Below are 20,487 nucleotides of genomic sequence, written 5' to 3' on the forward strand. Positions count from 1 at the left end.
CTCAGCCAGCTAACCCAGTCGTGATGTTCTGGAATAAGCCAACAAGCACACCCCCAAACAACACAGTCTGTCTTATGCTCAGCCAGCTAACCCAGTCGTGATGTTCTGGAATAAGCCAACAAGCACACCCCCAAACAACACAGTCTGTCTTATGCTCAGCCAGCTAACCCAGTCGTGATGTTCTGGAATAAGCCAACAAGCACACCCCAAACAAGACAGTTTGTCTGTCTTTAGCTGTGCAAGCTATCCTAGCCATGATGCTGTGGAACAAGCATGCCCCAAACACAGTAGGTCTGTCTTTAGCTCTGTGGGCTAACTCAATCAGCCTGACTGTGATGGTTGCTAGCAGAGGGGGAAAAAACACTCAGAACTTCCAGCTCATCTTCAACTTCCAGCTAAGTAATACTAGAGCCACACGAATTACAGAATTTGAACGCAGCTCAATTAGTTTGTTTCCTTCTTGTTGTGAGTTACATACCCATAGGCTTCATAGTGAACGTGTGTGTGTGTGTGTGGTTTGTCAGGTGTGTAGGTGTATTTAGCCTCACTGTGTGTGGAAGTAGAGACCCTGCCATCCCTTGCATTGTCTGCCCATCACTCTGTGTGTGTGTGGGGGGGTGTTAGACCAGCAGTCATGCTTCCTGCCTCCCAGTCCATTGTCTCCCTGTCCCCCAGGTCCTTATAATGACTGCTAATTAAAACCTGAATTGGCTCCCTGAATCACACACACTCACACAATGAGATTAACTTTTAGGTTCATAATATTTCCACCATCTTTTCCTATGACTGAAAAGAGCTCCTGGACATCAGAAAAGGGATCACTAACCTTGATTTGGATGAAGATTTGTACTTCAATGAGTCGGCGGTGGAAGACGTATCACTTACCAGGGACCCTGATATACCTGAGACTCAGGAAGAGAAAGAGACAGCTCAAGAGAGGCCGACGTGCACCCAGGCGAAACTACATTGGCGATAAACCACCTCTACCCTGTGTTCTATTGGCCGACGTACAGAATCAATGGATAAAAAAAGTTGATGAGCTCTGTTCGAGACTATCCTATCAACGGGACCTGAAGAACCGGAATATCCTACGTTTCTCGGAGTTGTGGCTGAAAAGGACAATATAGGAAAGTATTTAGACCCCACATTTTGTTACATTTCAGCCTTAATCTAAAATGGATTCTGTTCATCAATCGACAAACAATAACCGACAATGATAAAGCAAAAACAGTTTTAAATTTTTTTTTGCAAATTTATTATGTGTTAAAAACTGAAATACCTTATTTACACAGGTATTCAGACCCATTGCTATGAGACACGAAATTGTGCTCAGGTGCATCCTGTTTCCATTGATCATCCTTGAGATGTTTCTATACTTGATTGGAGTCCACCTGTGGTAAATTAAATTCAACGGACATAATTTGTAAAGGCACTCAACTGTCTATATAAGGTCCCACAGTTGACAGTGTCAGAGCAAAATTCAAGCCATGAGGTCGAAGGAATTGTCTGTAAAGCTTCGAAACAAGATTGTGTCGAGGCACAGATCTGGGTAAGGGTACGAAACCATTTCTGCAGTATTGAAGATCCCCAAGAACACAGTGGCCTCCATCATTCTTAAATGGAAGAAGTTTGGAACCACCAAGACTCTTCCTAGAGCTGGCCGCCCGGCCAAACTGAGCAATCAGGGGAGAAGGGCCTTGGTTCAGGGAGGTGACCAACAAAATGATGACAGAGTTCCAGAGTTCCTCTGTGGAGATGGGAGAAGCTTCCAGAAGGACAACCATCTCTGCAGCACTCCACCAATCAGGCCTTTATGGTAGATTGGCCAGACGGATGCCACTCCTCAGTAAAAGGCACATGACAGCCCACTTGTAGTTTGCAAAAAAAGGCACCTAAAGGACTAACAGACCATGAGAAACAAGATGATCTGGTCTCATGAAACCAAGATTGAACTATATGCCAAGCATCACATCTGTAGGAAACCTGGCACCATCCCTACGGTGAAGCATGAGGGTGGCAGCATCATGCTGTGGGGATGTTTTTCAGCAGCAGGGACTGGGAGACTAGTCAGGATCGAGGGAAAGATGAACAGAGCAAAGTACATAGATATCTTTGATGATAACCTGCTTCAAAGCGCTCAGGACCTCAGACTGGGGCGAAGGTTCCCCTTCCAACAGGACAACGACCCTAAGCACACAACCAAGACAACGCAGGAGTGGCTTCGGGTCAAGTCTCTAAATGTCCTTGAGTGGCCCAGCCAGAGCCCGGACTTGAACCCGATCGAACATCTCTGGAGAGACCTAAAAATAGCTGTGCAGCGACACTCCCCATCCAACCTGACAGAGCTTGAGAGGATATGCAGAGAAGAATTGGAATACAGGTGTGCCAAGCTTGTAGTGTCAAACCCAAGAAGACTTGAGACTGTTACTCGCTGCCAACGGTGCCTCAACAAAGTCCTGAGTAAAGGGTCTGAATAGTTATGCAAATATGATATTTCATTTTGTTAGATTTTTTTTCAATTATTTTTCAATTTTTAAAAACCTATTTTTGCTTTGTCATTATGGGACATTGTGTGTAAATTGGTGAGGTCGAAAAACAATCGAATCAATTTTAGAATAAGGCTGTAATGTAACAAAATGTGGAAAAAGTCAAGTGGTCTGAATACTTTCTGAATGCACTGTAGTTCTATCTGTTTTTTCAGCGGCAGGACAGAACGTCGGGCGGAGGTGTCTGTCTCTTTATTAACAACAGCTGGTGCTTCGTCTCTAATGTTAAGGAAGTCTCAAGGTTTCCTCGCCTGAGTAAGAATACCTCATGATAAGCTGTAGACCATACTATTTACCAAGAGAGTTTTCATATACACTGAACACGACATGTACATATAAACACGACATGTTCTCACCTTCCATACGCACCAAAAACCGTATTCCTCTAAAAAGAAGTTGCACAAATTTGTTTACATTCTTGCATTTCTCCTTTGCCAATATAATCCATCCACCTGACAGGTGTGGCATATCAAAAAGCTCATTAAAATGCAGGATCATTTCACAGGTGCACCTTGTGCTGGGGACAATAAAAGGACACTTTAAAATGTGAGTTTTGTCACTCAACACAATGACACATATTTCTCAAGTTTTGAGTGAGCGTTGGCATGCTGACTGCAGGAATACCAGAGCTGTTGCCGGAAAATTTAACACACTGGCTCCCCAGTGTGTCGGCCTGGTTGCCAAGTGGGCGGGTCTATGCCCTCCCAGTCCCACCCATGGGGACACCTCTGCCCAGTCATGTGAAATCCATAGATTAGGGCCTAAGGAATTTATTTCAATTGACTGATTTCCTTACATGAATTGTAACTCTGAAGAATCTGTGAAATTGTTGTAGGTTGCGTTTATATTTTTGTTCAGTATAACTGTCTATTTACCACCACAAACGGATGGTAGCACTAAAACATACATTGAGCTGTATACTAAGACTCAACGAGCTGTATAGGGTCATACGGAAATAAGAAAATGCTCATCCAGAGGCGGTGCTCCTAGTGGCCGGTGATGTTAATGCAGGGAACCTGAAATCAGATTGACCTAGTTTCTACCAGCACAAACTGGAATATGTTCTGGGATTCATACGATGTCATTGAGGACTATCACATCAGTCACCGGCTTCATTAATAAGTGCATCGATGACGTCGTCCCCATAGTGATAGTACATGCATATCCCAAACAGAAGCCATGGATTATATGCATCAACAGCTCACCCAAGCTAAAGGCTGGAGCTGCCACTTTCAGTGAGCGGGTCACTAATTTGGATGCTTATAAGAAATCCTACTACGACCTGCAATGAGCCATCAAACAGACAAAGCGGTAATACAGAATCCTACTATCGTAGCCTCCCGGGTGGGGCAGTTGTCTAGGGCACTGCATCGCAGTGCTAGCTGTGCCACCAGAGACTCTGGGTTCGAGCCCAGGCTATGCCGCAGCTGGCTGTGACCCGGAAGGTCCATGGGGCGATGCACAATTAGCCTAGCGTCGTCCGGGTTCGGTAGGGATATCCTCTCATCGTGCACTAACGACTCCTGTGGCAGGCCGGGCACAGTGTGTGCTAACCAGGTCGCCAGGTGCACGGTGTTCCCTCCGACACGCTGGCTTCCGGGTTGGATGCGCGCTGTGTTAAGAAGAAGTGCAGCTTGGTTCGGTTATGTTTTGGAGGACGCATGTCTTTCGGCCTTTGTATCTACCGAGCCCGTACGGGAGTTGTAGCGACGAGACAAGATAGTAACTACTAAAAATTGGATACCACGAAATTGGGGAGAAAAGGGGGTAAAAATGTAAAAAATTTAAACAAAAAAAAGAATCCTGGCTCTGAAGCTCATCGGATATGGTGGAGATTGCAAACTATCACGGATTACAAAGGGTTTCCCAGCCGCGAGCTGCCCAGTAATGCAGGTCTACCAGACAAACTAAATACCTTTTATGCTCGCTTCGAGGCAAGCAACACTGAACCAAGCGTTAGAGCACAAGCTGTTCCGGACAACTGTGTGATCACGCCCTCCATAGCCAATATGAGTAAGACATTTGAACAGGTAGATTCACAGACAGATTACCAGGATGGGTACTCACAGCATGACCTGACCAGCTAGCAAGTGTATTCACTGACGTTTTCAACCTCTCCCTAACCCCGTCTGTAATACCTACATGTTTCAAGCAGACCACCACAGGGCCTGTGCGTACGGCCCAGTACATCATCGGGGCTGAGCTCCTTGCCATCCAGGACCTCTATACTAGGTGGTGTCAGAGGAAGGGCCTAACATTGGTCAAAGACTCCAGCCACCCATGTCATAGAATGTTCTCTCTGCTACCACACGGCAAGCGGTACCAATGCACCCCCAAGCCATAAGACTGTTAAATAGAAATGTAGCAACTCGGGTCTATCTGCATTGACCCATTTTGCACTCACGTTTTTTGACTCATCACACACAGTGCTAGTAATATTTATTATCTATCGTGCTGCCTAGTCACATTATTCCTAGTTATATGTGCATATCTACCTCAATTACCTCAGATAAGACCTGTGCCATTCATCTCAACAGTAATCAGGGGCCATTCAGCTGGACTGGTAATGGAGAGGAAAGTAGAGAAATAGGCAGAATCTCACAAGAAATATTATTGCGTTCTGCAACCCAAATGGAACGCTATTCCCTATATAGTGCACTACTTTTGACCAGGGCCCATATTATAACTAGGGAACAGGGTGCAATTTTTGACGTAACCATGTTCTTTCCCATTTGAAAAACCAAAGCCATAATTTTATCTTAATCTCGAATGGTTCGGGACCAGTCAGTGTGATAGTTTTACTATTCCACAGTGCGGTACGCCAGCATTCCATCTCCTGCCATGTGTAACCCACTTTGATGCTTGTAAGACTGAGCTGAAGAGGGGAAAAAAAACGATGACTGAGGTTCCAAAGTTAGGTAGCTAGCCTAGCGTCACGGCTAAATCGTCTCCTTTGATAGGTGACTAGGATGATTTTTAAGCCCTCTGGCGTCAGGATTAAAGCTGTGCAAAGTCAAGTGTTTCATCACTGCATGGAGAGGCTGATAGGACTGAAAGGCTTGGAGGGAGATGGAGGGGAAGGAGGGAGGGGAGGGAGGAGTAAGAGAGGAGGGAGAAGAGGGAGATGGAAGGGAAGGAGGAGTAAGAGAGGAGGGAGAAGAGGGAGATGGAGTGGAGGGAGGAGTAAGAGAGGAGGGAGAAGAGGGAGATGGAGGGAGGGGAGGGAGGGAGGAGGGAGAAGAGGGAGATGGAGGGGAGGGAGGAGTAAGAGAGGAGGGAGAAGAGGGAGATGGAGGGGAGGGAGGAGAAAGAGAGGAGGGAGAAGAGGGAGATGGAGGGAGGAGTAAGAGAGGAGGGAGATGGAGGGGAAGGAGGAGTAAGAGAGGAGAGAGATGGAGGGGAAGGAGGAGTAAGAGAGGAGGGAGAAGAGGGAGATGGAGTGGAGGGAGGAGAAAGAGAGGAGGGAGAAGAGGGAGATGGAGGGAGGAGAAAGAGAGGAGGGAGAAGAGGGAGATGGAAGGGAAGGAGGAGTAAGAGAGGAGGGAGAAGAGGGAGATGGAGTGGAGGGAGGAGTAAGAGAGGAGGGAGAAGAGGGAGATGGAGGGGAGGGAGGAGAAAGAGAGGAGGGAGAAGAGGGAGATGGAGGGAGGAGTAAGAGAGGAGGGAGATGGAGGGGAAGGAGGAGTAAGAGAGGAGGGAGAAGAGGGAGATGGAGGGGAGGGAGGAGAAAGAGAGGAGGGAGAAGAGGGAGATGGAGGGGAGGGAGGAGAAACAGAGGAGGGAGAAGAGGGAGATGGAGGGAGGGGAGGGAGGGAGGAGAAAGAGAGGAGGGAGAAGAGGGAGATGGAGGAGAAAGAGAGGAGGGAGAAGAGGGAGATGGAGGGGAGGGAGGAGAAAGAGAGGAGGGAGAAGAGGGAGATGGAGGGGAGGGAGGAGAAACAGAGGAGGGAGAAGAGGGAGATGGAGGGAGGGAGGGAGGAGGGAGAGGAGGGGAAGAGGGAGAGAGGAGAAAGAGAGGAGGGAGAAGAGGGAGATGGAGGAGAAAGAGAGGAGGGAGAAGAGGGAGATGGAGGGAGGGGAGGCTGGAGAAAGAGAGGAGGGAGAAGAGGGAGATGGAGTGGAGGGAAGGGGAGAGAGATATGCTTTTTTTTCAGTTGACTCCAACTCTTCCAGTTGGCTCTTGTGTTCTCAGTTGTCTTACTTGAGGTACAACAAAATAAATCTCAGCTGGTGATTTGCTATTCATATATTTTCCGCCATTCTTCTTGTGGATACAACAGGGTCAGCAGCAACAGAGAGGAGACAGATGCACGGATAGACTGGACAGACTGGTGCACACACACACACACACACACAATGCGCAAACAGGTGGCGCTCCTAGAACAATGGGAGTGATGAGAGTCGTCTGTCTGACTGAAAGAAAGGAAGCACACCTGTGAGGAAGAACAAAAGCCTCCAGCCGTACTTGACTGTAATAGCTAGGCACAGATCTTCTGTTTCTTCACAACTCTCTCTTTCTCTCTGAATGGTATAGATTAGCAACACTACTGAATCTCACTCTCTCTTTCTCTCTGAATGGTATAGATTAGCAACACTACTGAATCTCACTCTCTCTTTCTCTCTGAATGCTATAGATTAGCAACACTACTGAATCTCACTCTCTCTTTCTCTCTGAATGGTATAGATTAGCAACACTACTGAATCTCACTCTCTCTTTCTCTCTGAATGGTATAGATTAGCAACACTACTGAATCTCACTCTCTCTTTCTCTCTGAATGGTATAGATTAGCAACACTACTGAATCTCACTCTCTCTTTCTCTCTGAATGGTATAGATTAGCAACACTGCTGAATCTCACTCTCTCTTTCTCTCTGAATGGTATAGATTAGCAACACTACTGAATCTCACTCTCTCTTTCTCTCTGAATGGTATAGATTAGCAACACTACTGAATCTCACTCTCTCTTTCTCTCTGAATGGTATAGATTAGCAACACTACTGAATCTCACTCTCTCTTTCTCTCTGAATGGTATAGATTAGCAACACTACTGAATCTCACTCTCTCTTTCTCTCTGAATGGTATAGATTAGCAACACTACTGAATCTCACTCTCTCTTTCTCTCTGAATGGTATAGATTAGCAACACTGCTGAATCCAAAACTGGGAGCAGAGAGAGAGAGGAATGCCTCCTCCTGCGTATGACACTGACAAAGACAGATCTGTTGGAATATATTAAGTGTGTGTGTGTGTGTGTGGGGGGGGGGGGGACGTGTGTGTGTGTGTGTGTGTGTGTGTGTGTGTGTGTGTGTGTGTGTGTGTGTGTGTGTGTGTGTGTGTGTGTGTGTGTGTGTGTGCGTGTGTGCGTGTGTGTGTGCGTGTGTGTGCGCGTGCGTGCGGGCGTGCGTGTGCGTGTGTGGGCGTGCGTGCGTGCGCGTGTGTGTGTGTGTGTGTGTGTATGTGTGTGCGTGCGTGCGTGCGTGTGTGTTCCTGCAGGCGTTGAGGGAATAGATAGCGGAAGTGTTCTATCTAATATCAGGCATAAGGAACAGAGCTCCAGGGGTAACTATTGATGGCAGGTCCCATAGCAGCAAAGAGTGAAAATATTCATTAATGGATCAAGTTTGAAGGAAATGAAGACTGCGGCATTACATGAATTATGAATCCTCTTCCCCACACTCAAAACAATGTGTCCTAATGTATCACTTCACTTCCTAACAGAGAGACAGACAGCTGTGACAGAATAAGACAAACTCAGGCTTAAGTAACACAGACAGTAAACTCAGGCTTAAGTAACACAGACCGTAAACTCAAGCTTACGTTACACAGACCATAAACTCAGGCTTAAGTAACACAGACAGTAAACTCAGGCTTAAGTAACACAGACCGTAAACTCAAGCTTACGTTACACAGACCATAAACTCAGGCTTAAGTAACACAGACAGTAAACTCAGGCTTAAGTAACACAGACCGTAAACTCAAGCTTACATTACACAGACCATAAACTCAGGCTTAAGTAACACAGACAGTAAACCCAGGCTTAAGTAACACAGACCGTAAACTCAAGCTTACGTTACACAGACCGTAAACTCAGGCTTAAGTAACACAGACAGTAAACCCGGGCTTAAGTAACACAGACAGTAAACCCAGGCTTAAGTAACACAGACAGTAAACTCAAGCTTACGTTACACAGACCGTAAACTCAGGCTTAAGTAACACAGACAGTAAACCCAGGATTAAGTAACACAGACAGTAAACCCAGGCATAAGTAACACAGACAGTAAACTCAAGCTTACGTTACACAAGACCGTAAACCCAGGCTTATTAGTCTCTCAAGATAAAAATGGGAAAAATCTGTATTTTGTTTTTTGTTTGTTTATTGTTAGAGTGGATCCTAAATGTGTTCTAAGCTCTCAGAACAACAAAAACGATTTCCTTTATCTCTCCGGACAGAACTCACAGCTGCATGCTTTACAGTTGTTGGTCACGTTTGCATCTGCATGTACTCAGGAAGCCAATAGCAACACTTACCCCAGCTCACTACCATCTGTTCCAGAGCCAGTAGACGACCCTACTCTATGGCTGTGTCTCAAACTACTCCTTTATCCCCCGAAATGCAGTGCTGTGCATTACTTTCGTTCAGAGCTACAGCGACATTGGGCTCTGTTTGAAATATGTGCACTACATAGGGAATAGTGTGGGATTTGTGACACATCCCTATAATAACCCTGTTTTCTGCCCCTTCTAGATGATGGTCCTTACTCTAAAGGGAACAAGGACTCACAAGGGACAGACAATTCCCTGCCCTCCAGGAGACAGAGTATACCAGGTACACTCCTGAGTTTCTTTACTGTCTGGCTGCTCATCTCAGCTCTCTCTCTATGGTCTCTATCTGGTCTCTCTGGTCTCTATCTAGTCTCTCTCTGGTCTCTCTGGTCTCTATCTAGTCTCTATCTGGTCTCTATCTGGTTTCTCTGGTCTCTATCTAGTCTCTATCTAGTCTCTAACTGGTCTCTCTGGTCTCTATCTAGTCTCTATCTGGTCTATATCTGGTCTCTATCTGGTCTATATCTGGTCTCTCTGGTCTCTATCTAGTCTATATCTGGTCTCTCTGGTCTCTCTGGTCTCTCTGGTCTCTATCTGGTCTCTCTGGTCTCTCTCAGGTTTCTATCTGGTCTCTATCTGGTCTCTATGGTCTCTCTCTGGTCTCTCTCTGGTCTCTATCTAGTCTCTATCTGGTCTCTCTCTGGTCTCTATCCAGTCTCTCGGGTCTCTCTGGGCTCTCAGGTCTTCATGGTCTCTATTTGTTCTCTCAGGTCTCTCTGGTCTCTCTCTGGTCTCTATCTAGTCTCTATTTGCTATCCCTCATCTCTATCTGGTCTCTCTGGTCTCTATGGTCTCTATCTGGTCTCTATTTGCTATCCCTCATCTCTATCTGGTCTCTCTGGTCTCTATGGTCTCTATCTGGTCTCTTACTCCACAGCTCTCTCTGGTCTCTATTTCTCTCCTCTCTGGTTTACAGTACATTTGCTATCCCTCTCTCTATCTGGTCTCTCTGGTCTCTCTCTGAGTTCATTTTCCTGCTCTTTATGAGTTATTTCTCTGGTTCTCCACACCTCACAGCTCTCTCTCTCTCTCTCTCTCTCTCTCTCTCTCTCTCTCTCTCTCTCTCTCTCTCTCTCTCTCTCTCTCTCTCTCTCTCTCTCTCTCTCTCTCTCTCTCTCTCTCTCTCTCTCTCTCTATGTCCCCACTCTCTCCTAGTAGTGATGGCTTGCTTCTGCCCTGAAGAGTACACTCCTGGATGGGTGTGCTATTGACTGTTTGTCAGGCTTTCTCCAGTCCCCTGCTGGTTGGGCCTGGATGGGTGTAGTGTTATGATGTGGAGTTTTGTATTCTGCTGCCTCATGCTGCACATCTTATTCGTGTGCATGTTTGTTTCGTGTGCATGTTTGTGTTTACTATGCGTTATGTACAGTGGGGGAGGGGTAACATCAAACACAAAGAATGTTAATCTTTTTTGTTCTTCCAGATTCCGGACTGCTGTACAGCAATAGTGATCCCTCATTATGATAAAAGACCACTGTGTTACTTTTCTTACTGTGCTGAATGTCATAGTGGGCGGCAGGGTAGCCTAGTGGTTAGGGCATTGGACTAGTAACCAGAAGGTTGCAAGTTAAAACCCCCAAGCTGACAAGGTACAAATCTGTCGTTCTGCCCCTGAACAGACAGTTAACCCACTGTTCCTAGGCCGTCATTGAAAATAAGAATTTATTCTTAACTGACTTGCTTAGTTAAATAAAGGTAAAATATATATATATATATTTTTAAACCGGATTATATTTAAATATATCTGAAATGTAACATTTCACTGTGCTTTAAAAGTTCAGCCTTAATCCTGAGGCTAAATGGGAAGTGGTATAATTATAGTGTGGAGATAACTGTATGTTTAAACACAATGCAGAACATTGCTCCTTTCACAGTCTAACACCGAGTGTGATGAAACTACCAAGTCACACTGTTAATATAAGACTCATCCAAACTGGGAAATGCGTACCCTTTTAGAGATATGTATATATTGTGGCAAGATCAAGGGTGTAAGGTTTCCACATCACCAAGTTCAATAACAAAACAGGCACCAGTAGCACAAACAGAAGGCAAAGGGGAAGTTTATTAGGGGTTTTCATACACTGGGGAATCAAATCAAATCAAATCAAATTATATTTGTCACATACACATGGTTAGCAGATGTTAATGCGAGTGTAGCGAAATGCTTGTGCTTCTAGTTCCGACAATGCAGTGATAACCAACAAGTAATCTAACTAACAATTCCAAAACTACTGTCTTATACACAGTGTAAGGGGATAAAGAATATGTACATAAGGATATATGAATGAGTGATGGTACAGAGCAGCATACAGTAGATGGTATCGAGTACAGTATATACATATGAGATGAGTATGTAGACAAAGTAAACAAAGTGGCATAGTTAAAGTGGCTAGTGATACATGTATTACATAAGGATGCAGTCGATGATGTAGAGTACAGTATATACGTATGCATATGAGATGAATAATGTAAGGTAAGTAACATTATATAAGTTAGCATTGTTTAAAGTGGCTAGTGATATATTTACATAATTTCCCATCAATTCCCATTATTAAAGTGGCTGGAGTTGGGTCAGTGTCAATGACAGTGTGTTGGCAGCAGCCACTCAATGTTAGTGGTGGCTGTTTAACAGTCTGATGGCCTTGAGATAGAAGCTGTTTTTCAGTCTCTCGGTCCCAGCTTTGATGCACTGTACTGACCTCGCCTTCTGGATGATAGCGGGGTGAACAGGCAGTGGTTCGGGTGGTTGATGTCCTTGATGATCTTTATGGCCTTCCTGTAACATCGGGTGGTCTAGGTGTCCTGGAGGGCAGGTAGTTTGCCCCCGGTGATGCGTTGTGCAGACCTCACTACCCTCTGGAGAGCCTTACGGTTGAGGGCGGAGCAGTTGCCGTACCAGGCGGTGATACAGCCCGCCAGGATGCTCTCGATTGTGCATCTGTAGAAGTTCGTGAGTGCTTTTGGTGAGAAGCCGAATTACTTCAGCCTCCTGAGGTTGAAGAGGCGCTGCTGCGCCTTCTTCACGACGCTGTCAGTGTGAGTGGACCAATTCAGTTTGTCTGTGATATGTATGCCGAGGAACTTAAAACTTGCAACCCTCTCCACTACTGTTCCATCGATGTGGATAGGGGGGTGTTCCCTCTGCTGTTTCCTGAAGTCCAAAGTCATCTCCTTAGTTTTGTTGACGTTGAGTGTGAGGTTATTTTCCGGACACCACACTCCGAGAGCCCTCACCTCCTCCCTGTAGGCCGTCTCGTCGTTGTTGGTAATCAAGCCTACCACTGTTGTGTCGTCCGCAAACTTGATGATTGAGTTGGAGGCGTGCGTGGCCACGCAGTCGTGGGTGAACAGGGAGTACAGGAGAGGGCCCAGAACGCACCCTTGTGGGGCCCCCGTGTTGAGGATCAGCGGGGAGGAGATGTTGTTGCCTACCCTCACCACCTGGGGGCGGCCCGTCAGGAAGTCCAGTACCCAGTTGCACAGGGCGGGGTCGAGACCCAGGGTCTCGAGCTTGATGACGAGCTTGGAGGGTACTATGGTGTTGAATGCCGAGCTGTAGTCGATGAACAGCATTCTCACATAGGTATTCCTCTTGTCCAGGTGGGTTAGGGCAGTGTGCAGTGTGGTTGAGATTGCATCGTCTGTGGACCTATTTGGGCGGTAAGCAAATTGGAGTGGGTCTAGGGTGTCAGGTAGGGTGGAGGTGATATGGTCCTTGAAGAGGGTGAAATACACAAATCACCTCAATCAAATGTATCTATAAAGCCCTTCGTACATCAGCTGACATTTCAAAGTGCTGTACAGAAACCCAGCCTAAAACCCCAAACAGCATGCAATGCAGGTGTAGAAGCACGGTGGCTAGGAAATACTCCCTAGAAAAGGCCAGAACCTAGGAAGAAACCTAGAGAGGAACCAGGCTATGAGGAGTGGTCAGTCCTCCTCTGGCTGTGCCAGGTGGAGATTATAACAGAACATGGTCAAGATGTTCAAATGTTCATAGATGACTAGCAGGGTCAAATAATAATAATCCACAGGTCAGCACCTCAGGAGTAAATGTCAGTTGGCTTTTCATAGCCGATCATTCAGAGGAGCTCTACCTCTCCTGCTGTCTCTAGAGAGTTGAAAACAGCAGGTCTGGGACAGGTAGCACATCCGGTGAGCAGGTTATCCAAAGTGTAATAAATACCATGCTCAAAGGGATATTCAATGTCTGCTTTTTTTCTACCAATAGATGCCCTTCTTTGCGAGGATTTGGAAAACCTCCCTGGTCTCTGTGCTTGAAATTCACAGCTCGACTGAGGGTCCTTAAAGATAATTGTCTGTGTTGGGCACAGAGATGAGTCATTAAAATAGCATGTTAAACGTTATTATTGCACACAGAGTCCATGCAACTTATTATGTGACTTGTTAAGCAACTGTTTACTCCTGAACTTATTTAGGCTTGCCATAACGAAGGGGTTGAATACTTACTGACTCGAGACATTTCAGCTTTTAAGTTTTTATTAATTTGTTAAAAAAAATAGATAAACATATTTCCACTTTGACATTATGGGGTAGTGCTACTAGGCCAGTGACAGAAAATGGAAATGTAATCCATTTTAAATTCAGGCTGTAACACACGAAAATGTGGAAAACGTAATGGGGTGTGAATACTTTCTGAAGGCACTGTATATCTGTTCTCTTCTTCCCTGGGTGTTTTGGTTTTTGATATACCAAGGTTTTATTGGTTGTGTTGAGGTTGATATAGTGAGGTTTTATTGGTTGTGTTGAGATTGATATAGTGAGGTTGTGTTGAGGTTGATATAGTGAGGTTGTGTTGAGGTTGATATAGTGAGGTTTTATTGGTTGTGTTGAGGTTGATATAGTGAGGTTGTGTTGAGGTTGATATAGTGAGGTTGTGTTGAGGTTGATATAGTGAGGTTTTATTGGTTGTGTTGAGGTTGATATAGTGAGGTTGTGTTGAGGTTGATATAGTGAGGTTTTATTGGTTGTGTTGAGGTTGATATAGTGAGGTTTTATTGGTTGTGTTGAGGTTGATATTGTGAGGTTGTATTGGTTGTGTTGAGGTTGATATAGTGAGGTTGTATTGAGGTTGATATAGTGAGGTTGTATTAGTTGTGTTGAGGTTGATATAGTAAGGTTGTGTTGAGGTTGATATAGTGAGGTTTTATTGGTTGTGTTGAGGTTGATATAGTGAGGTTGTGTTGAGGTTGATATAGTGAGGTTATATTGGTTGTGTTGACGTTGATATAGTGAGGTTGTATTGGTTGTGTTGAGGTTGATATAGTGAGGTGGTATTGGTTGTGTTGAGGTTGATATAGTGAGATTGTATTGAGGTTGATATAGTGAGGTTGTATTAGTTGTGTTGAGGTTGATATAGTGAGGTTGTGTTGAGATTGATATAGTGAGGTTGTATTGGTTGTGTTGAGGTTGATATAGTGAGGTTGTGTTGAGATTGATATAGTGATGTTGTATTGGTTGTGTTGAGATTGATATAGTGAAATTGTATTGAGGTTGATATAGTGAGGTTGTATTAGTTGTGTTGAGGTTGATATAGTGAGGTTGTATTGAGGTTGATATAGTGAGGTTGTATTAGTTGTGTTGAGGTTGATATAGTGAGGTTGTGTTGAGATTGATATAGTGAAATTGTATTGAGGTTGATGTGCTGAGGTTGTATTGCTTTTGTTGAGGCTGATATAGTGAGGTTGTATTGAGATGGATGTGCTGAGGTTGTACTGAAGTTATATTGAGGTTGATACACTGAGGTTGTTGTGAGGTTATGAGGTTGATACAGTAAGGTTATTTTGAGGTTGATACACAGTCTGATGGTGTGTTGAGGTTGATACTCTGATGTTGTTTTGAGGTTGATACACAGTCTGCTGGTGTGTTGAGGTTGATACTCTGATGTTGTGTTGAGGTTGATACACAGTCTGATGGTGTGTTGAGATTGGTACACAGTCTGATGGTGTGTTGAGGTTGATACTCTGATGTTGTGTTGAGGTTGATACACAGTCTGATGGTGTGTTGAGGTTGATACTCTGATGTTGTGTTGAGGTTGATACACAGTCTGATTGTGTGTTGAGGTTGATACACAGTCTGATGGTGTGTTGAGGTTGATACTCTGATGTTGTGTTGAGGTTGATACACAGTCTGATGGTGTGTTGATGTTGATACACAGTCTGATGGTGTGTTGAGGTTGATACACAGTCTGATGTTGTGTTGAGGTTGATACTCTGATGTTGTGTTGAGGTTGATACACAGTCTGATGGTGTGTTGAGGTTGATACTCAGATGTTGTGTTGAGGTTGATACTCTGATGTTGTGTTGAGGTTGATACACAGTCTGATGTTGTGTTGAGGTTGATACACGGTCTGATGGTGTTGAGGTTGATACTCTGATGTTGTGTTGAGGTTGATACACAGTCTGATGGTGTGTTGAGGTTGATACTCTGATGTTGTGTTGAGGTTGATACACAGTCTGATGGCGTGTTGAGGTTGATACACAGTCTGATGTTGTGTTGAGGTTGATACACAGTCTGGTGGTGTGTTGAGGTTGATACTCTGATGTTGTGTTGAGGTTGATACACAGTCTGATGTTGTGTTGAGGTTGATACACGGTCTGATGGTGTTGAGGTTGATACTCTGATGTTGTGTTGAGGTTGATACACAGTCTGATGTTGTGTTGAGGTTGATACGCTGATGTTGTGTTGAGGTTGATACTCTGATGTTGTGTTGAGGTTGATACGCTGATGTTGTGTTGAGGTTGATACTCTGATGTTGTGTTGAGGTTGATACACAGTCTGATGGTGTGTTGAGGATGATACACAGTCTGATGGTGTGTTGAGGTTGATACACAGTCTGATGGTGTGTTTGTAATGATATTCGTCTGCTGTTAGAAGAGAGGCAGACCGAAATGCAGCGTGTAGGTTACTCATGACCTTTAATAAAGATAAAGCGGTACATGAAAATAATTGAAAATACAAAAACAACAAACAAGTGAAACTACTACAGCCTATCTGGTGACTAACACAAAGACAGGTACAATCACCCACGAAATACAACGCGCACTCAGGCTACCTGAATACGGTTCCCAATCCGAGACAACTAGAATCAGCTGACTCCAATTAGGAATCGCCTCAGGCAGCCAAGCCTAACTAGACACACCCCTACTAATACACACTCCTAATTAATACAAACCCCAATACGAAATACAACATATAAACCCATGTCACACCCTGGCCTACCCAAACATATAACAAAAACACAAGATACAATGACCAAGGCGTGACAGAACCCCCCTAAGGTGCGGACTCCGGGACGCACCTCAAGAGCATAGGGAGGGTCCGGGTGGGCGTCTGTCCATGGTGGCGGTTCTGGCTCGGGACGTGGACCCCACTCCATCAATGTCCTAGTTCCTCCCCTTCGCGTCCTAGGATAATCCACTTTCTCCGCCGACCATGGCCTAATAGTCCTCACCCTGATCCCCACATAACTGAGGGGCAGCTCGGGACCGAGGGGCAGCTCGGGACCGAGGGGCAGCTCGGGACAGAGGGGCAGCTCGGGACAGAGGGGCAGCTCGGGACAGAGGGGCAGCTCGGGACAGAGGGGCAACTCAGGATAGAGGGGCAACTCAGGATAGAGGGGCAACTCAGGATAGAGGGACAACTCGGGACAGCGGGGCAGCCCGGGACAGAGGGGCAGCCCGGGACAGAGGGGCAGCCCGGGACAGAGGGGCAGCCCGGGACCGAAGCAGCCCGGTACTGAGGGGAAGCCCGGTACTGAGGGGAAGCCTGGTACTGAGGGGAAGCCCGGTACTGAGGGGAAGCCCGGTACTGAGGGGAAGCCCGGTACTGAGGGGAAGCCCGGTACTGAGAGGGAGCTCGGTACTGAGAGGGAGCCCCGTACAGAGAGGGAGCCTAGTACTGAGAGGAAGCTCAGTACTGAGAGGAAGCTCAGGCAGGTAGTAGGCTCCGGTAAATCCTGGCTGGCTGGTGGACCTGGATGATTAAGGTTGTCTGGCCGATCTAGAAGATCTTGGTAGACTGGCACTTCTGGCGGATCCTGGCAGACTGGCACTTCTGGCGGATCCTGGCAGACTGGTGACGCTGGGCCGACTGGGAGCACTGGTGGCTCTGGACAGACAGGAGACTCCGACAGCGCAGGAGAAGAGAACAGCTCTGGTTGCGCTAAACAAGCGGGAGACTCCGATAGCGCAGGAGAAGAGAACAGCTCTGGTTGCGCTAAACAAGCGGGAGACTCCGGCAGCGCAGGAGGGGAGAAAAGCACTGGCTGTGCTGAACAGGTGATGCGCACTGGACGCGCTGGGCCGACTGGGAGCACTGGTGGCGCTGGACAGACAGGAGACTCCGGCAGCGCAGGAGAGGAGAAAAGCTCTGGCTGAGCTGAACAGGCGGGAGACTCCGGCAGCGCAGGAGGGGAGAAAAGTACTGGCTGCGCTGAACAGGTGAGGCGCACTGGAGGCCTGGTGCGTGGTGCTGGAACTGGTGGTACTGGCGCGAGGACACGCACAGGAAGCCTGGTGCGGGGAGCTGCTACCGGAGGACTGGTGTGTAGAGGTGGCTCTGGATAGACCGGACCGTGCAGGCGCACTGGAGCTCTTGAGCACCGAGCCTGCCCAAGCTTACCTGGCTCGATGCCCACTCTAGCCCGGCCAATAGGAAGGGCTGGTATGAGTTGCAGCTGGCTCTGCACCCGCACTGGAAACACCGTGCGCTCCATAGCATAACACGGTGCCTGCCCGGTCTCTCTAGCCCAACGGTGAGCACAGGGAGTATGCGCAGGTTTCCTACCTGGCATAACTATTCTCCCTTCTAGCTCCCCCCCAATCATTTTTTTGGGCTGTTTTTCCGGTTTCCAACCACGTCGCCGTGCTGCCTCCTCATACATACGCCTCTCCGCTTTAGCTGCCTCTATTTCCTCCTTGGGACGGCGATATTCTCCCGGCTGCTCCCAGGGTCCTTGACCGTCTAATTCCTCCTCCCATGTCCAAATCTCCAAATGATGCATTCTCTCCCATTGCAACTGCTCTTCACGATTAACAGGGAGAGTAGGCTCAGGTCTGTTTCCTGACTCAGCCACTCTCTCTCTGCGCTTTCCCCTGTTACCTTCAGTTTCGCTCTGTATAGCAATGCTTTCCTTCTCGATTCCATCCGTGTATAGCCCTCTTCGCATTGCTGTAGGGAATCCCAGGCGGGCTCTTGCACTCGCTCTGGGTCGGCTGCCCACCTGTCGATTTCTTCCCACGTCGTATAATCCCTGCTTCTGCCGTCCATATCGTCCTCCTTTAGCTCCTGCCAGTTCATACGCTGCTCGGTCTGTGAATCGTGGTGGGTGATTCTGTAATGATATTCGTCTGCTGTTAGAAGAGAGGCAGACCGAAATGCAGCGTGTAGGTTACTCATGACCTTTAATAAAGATAAAGCGGTACATGAAATAATAGAAAATACAAAAACAACAAACAAGTGAAACTACTACAGCCTATCTGGTGACTAACACAAAGACAGGTACAATCACCCACGAAATACAACGCGCACTCAGGCTACCTAAATACGGTTCCCAATCCGAGACAACTAGAATCAGCTGACTCCAATTAGGAATCGCCTCAGGCAGCCAAGCCTAACTAGACACACCCCTACTAATACACACTCCTAATTAATACAAACCCCAATACGAAATACAACATATAAACCCATGTCACACCCTGGCCTACCCAAACATATAACAAAAACACAAGATACAATGACCAAGGCGTGACAGTGTTGAGGTTGCTACACAGTCAGATGGTGTATGGTCTCCAGCTCATAGGAAAGAGGGTGTAGGACTCAAAGGGATAATCATGTGGAACAAGAAAAGGATGCTCCATTTCAGAAATGGACAGCAGGGATGTAAAGTCAGGGTTTAACTGCTCCCCAAAGCATCTTATCTAACAGTTATTGGAAACTTGAAAACCAGTTTTCATTCTAGACTGTCTATGGTAGAGAGATCAGAGATCAGTTACAAATGACTGACACAGATAATAGAAGGAAGTGATACTTGTGAAATTAGTTTCTGTTCATCTCAGTTTGAAAGGACTGTTTCTTAGTCTATCTTTCTTAGAGAGGGATTTGTTGTGTCCATCAGTTTGAAAGGACTGTTTCTTAGTCTATCTTTCTTAGAGAGGGATTTGTTGTGTCCATCAGTTTGAAAGGACTGTTTCTTAGTCTATCTTTCTTAGAGAGGGATTTGTTGTGTCCATCAGTTTGAAAGGACTGTTTCTTAGTCTATCTTTCTTAGAGAGGGATTTGTTGTTTCCTTCAGTTTGAAAGGACTGTTTCTTAGTCTATCTTTCTTAGAGAGGGATTTGTTGTTTCCATCAGTTTGAACTGACTGACTGGTTTTTCTCCTCAACAAAATGACTAAAAGTATTGTCAACAAAAACACAATGAAGCTCTGAACATTCACTGTAGCTCATTTGGTTTCCTGGAGTTTCTAGTGTTGCTATAGAACATTTCCTACTTTCCATTTCTCCCCCTTCGGTCTCATGTCATGTTGTGTTCTCATTAGAACACAGTCAGTTGAGCGATCAGGCTTCATTTTGCCTCAGTCCTTCTCTGTCACGTTGAATGCCTTGTCACTGTTACAGCATTTAGATTAGAAAGACAGTGAGTCTCTCATAGAAGCAGGAAAAGGCATGGGTCCCTTTTACCATCTGTACTATAAACATAGGTATACTGTTTATATACCTAGACATACCTAGCCTGGAATACACTCTGACTATCACTGTTTTTTTTACTATTGTTTCACTTCATTGTTAATTCCAGGCTAGGGTCATAGCTTTCAATCTGGTTGTGTATGTCTTGTTTATTGCCTTTCTTGATGCCTGTTAGCGATAGATACTGAATGTGTTAAATTGCCAATCTGTGATGTTTACAGACGTTTTGAAAGTTGTTAAAATGTGGGAGTAGACCTTTAAAAAGGTAAACAGTAACTCAGAGGTAAAGAGGTGTCTTGTCGTTCTACTGCAGACTCCATGATAGATAAACTCAGAGCGAACAATAATGTATTCAACAAGGAAATGTCTTTAATCTAGGTTCAATTATATACTGAATAAGCAGGAAGTACACCTTGTTTATGTTCAGCATGATGAAAGCACAAGTAGCAGACAAACTGTATAATTTATACAAATCATGTAAAAATTTAAATTGATTTACAGCATATATTAAATGATATTATACACCACATTTTATGAAATCTGAACGTGATTTGTGTGAGCGTGCGTGTGTGCCTTTCATTCAGAAATGTAATTCAGAGTAGCGTTCTACCAGAATATATCAACAATATT

General features: G+C 45.7%; 2 protein-coding genes across 4 annotated transcripts in view; one reads left to right on the forward strand and one right to left on the reverse strand.

The window, feature by feature from the left end:
• Positions 1 to 20,487, forward strand: part of grip2b (glutamate receptor interacting protein 2b) — a 240,773-nt gene that overhangs the window by 16,058 nt on the left and 204,228 nt on the right. Inside the window, 1 exon segment of the mRNA XM_046338982.1 lies at positions 9,291 to 9,371. Coding sequence (XP_046194938.1) covers positions 9,291 to 9,371 — 81 coding nt within the window.
• Positions 20,207 to 20,487, reverse strand: part of LOC124025655 — a 20,636-nt gene continuing 20,355 nt past the window's right edge. For all 3 annotated transcript variants that reach the window (XM_046338994.1, XM_046339001.1, XM_046339009.1), the window contains one exon: positions 20,207 to 20,487. This exon is cut by the window's right edge and continues 716 nt beyond it. The gene's annotated coding sequence lies outside the window, so the exon portion shown is untranslated.

Source organism: Oncorhynchus gorbuscha, linkage group LG03, assembly GCF_021184085.1.
Source record: "Oncorhynchus gorbuscha isolate QuinsamMale2020 ecotype Even-year linkage group LG03, OgorEven_v1.0, whole genome shotgun sequence".
Classification (NCBI taxonomy): Eukaryota; Metazoa; Chordata; class Actinopteri; order Salmoniformes; family Salmonidae; genus Oncorhynchus; species Oncorhynchus gorbuscha.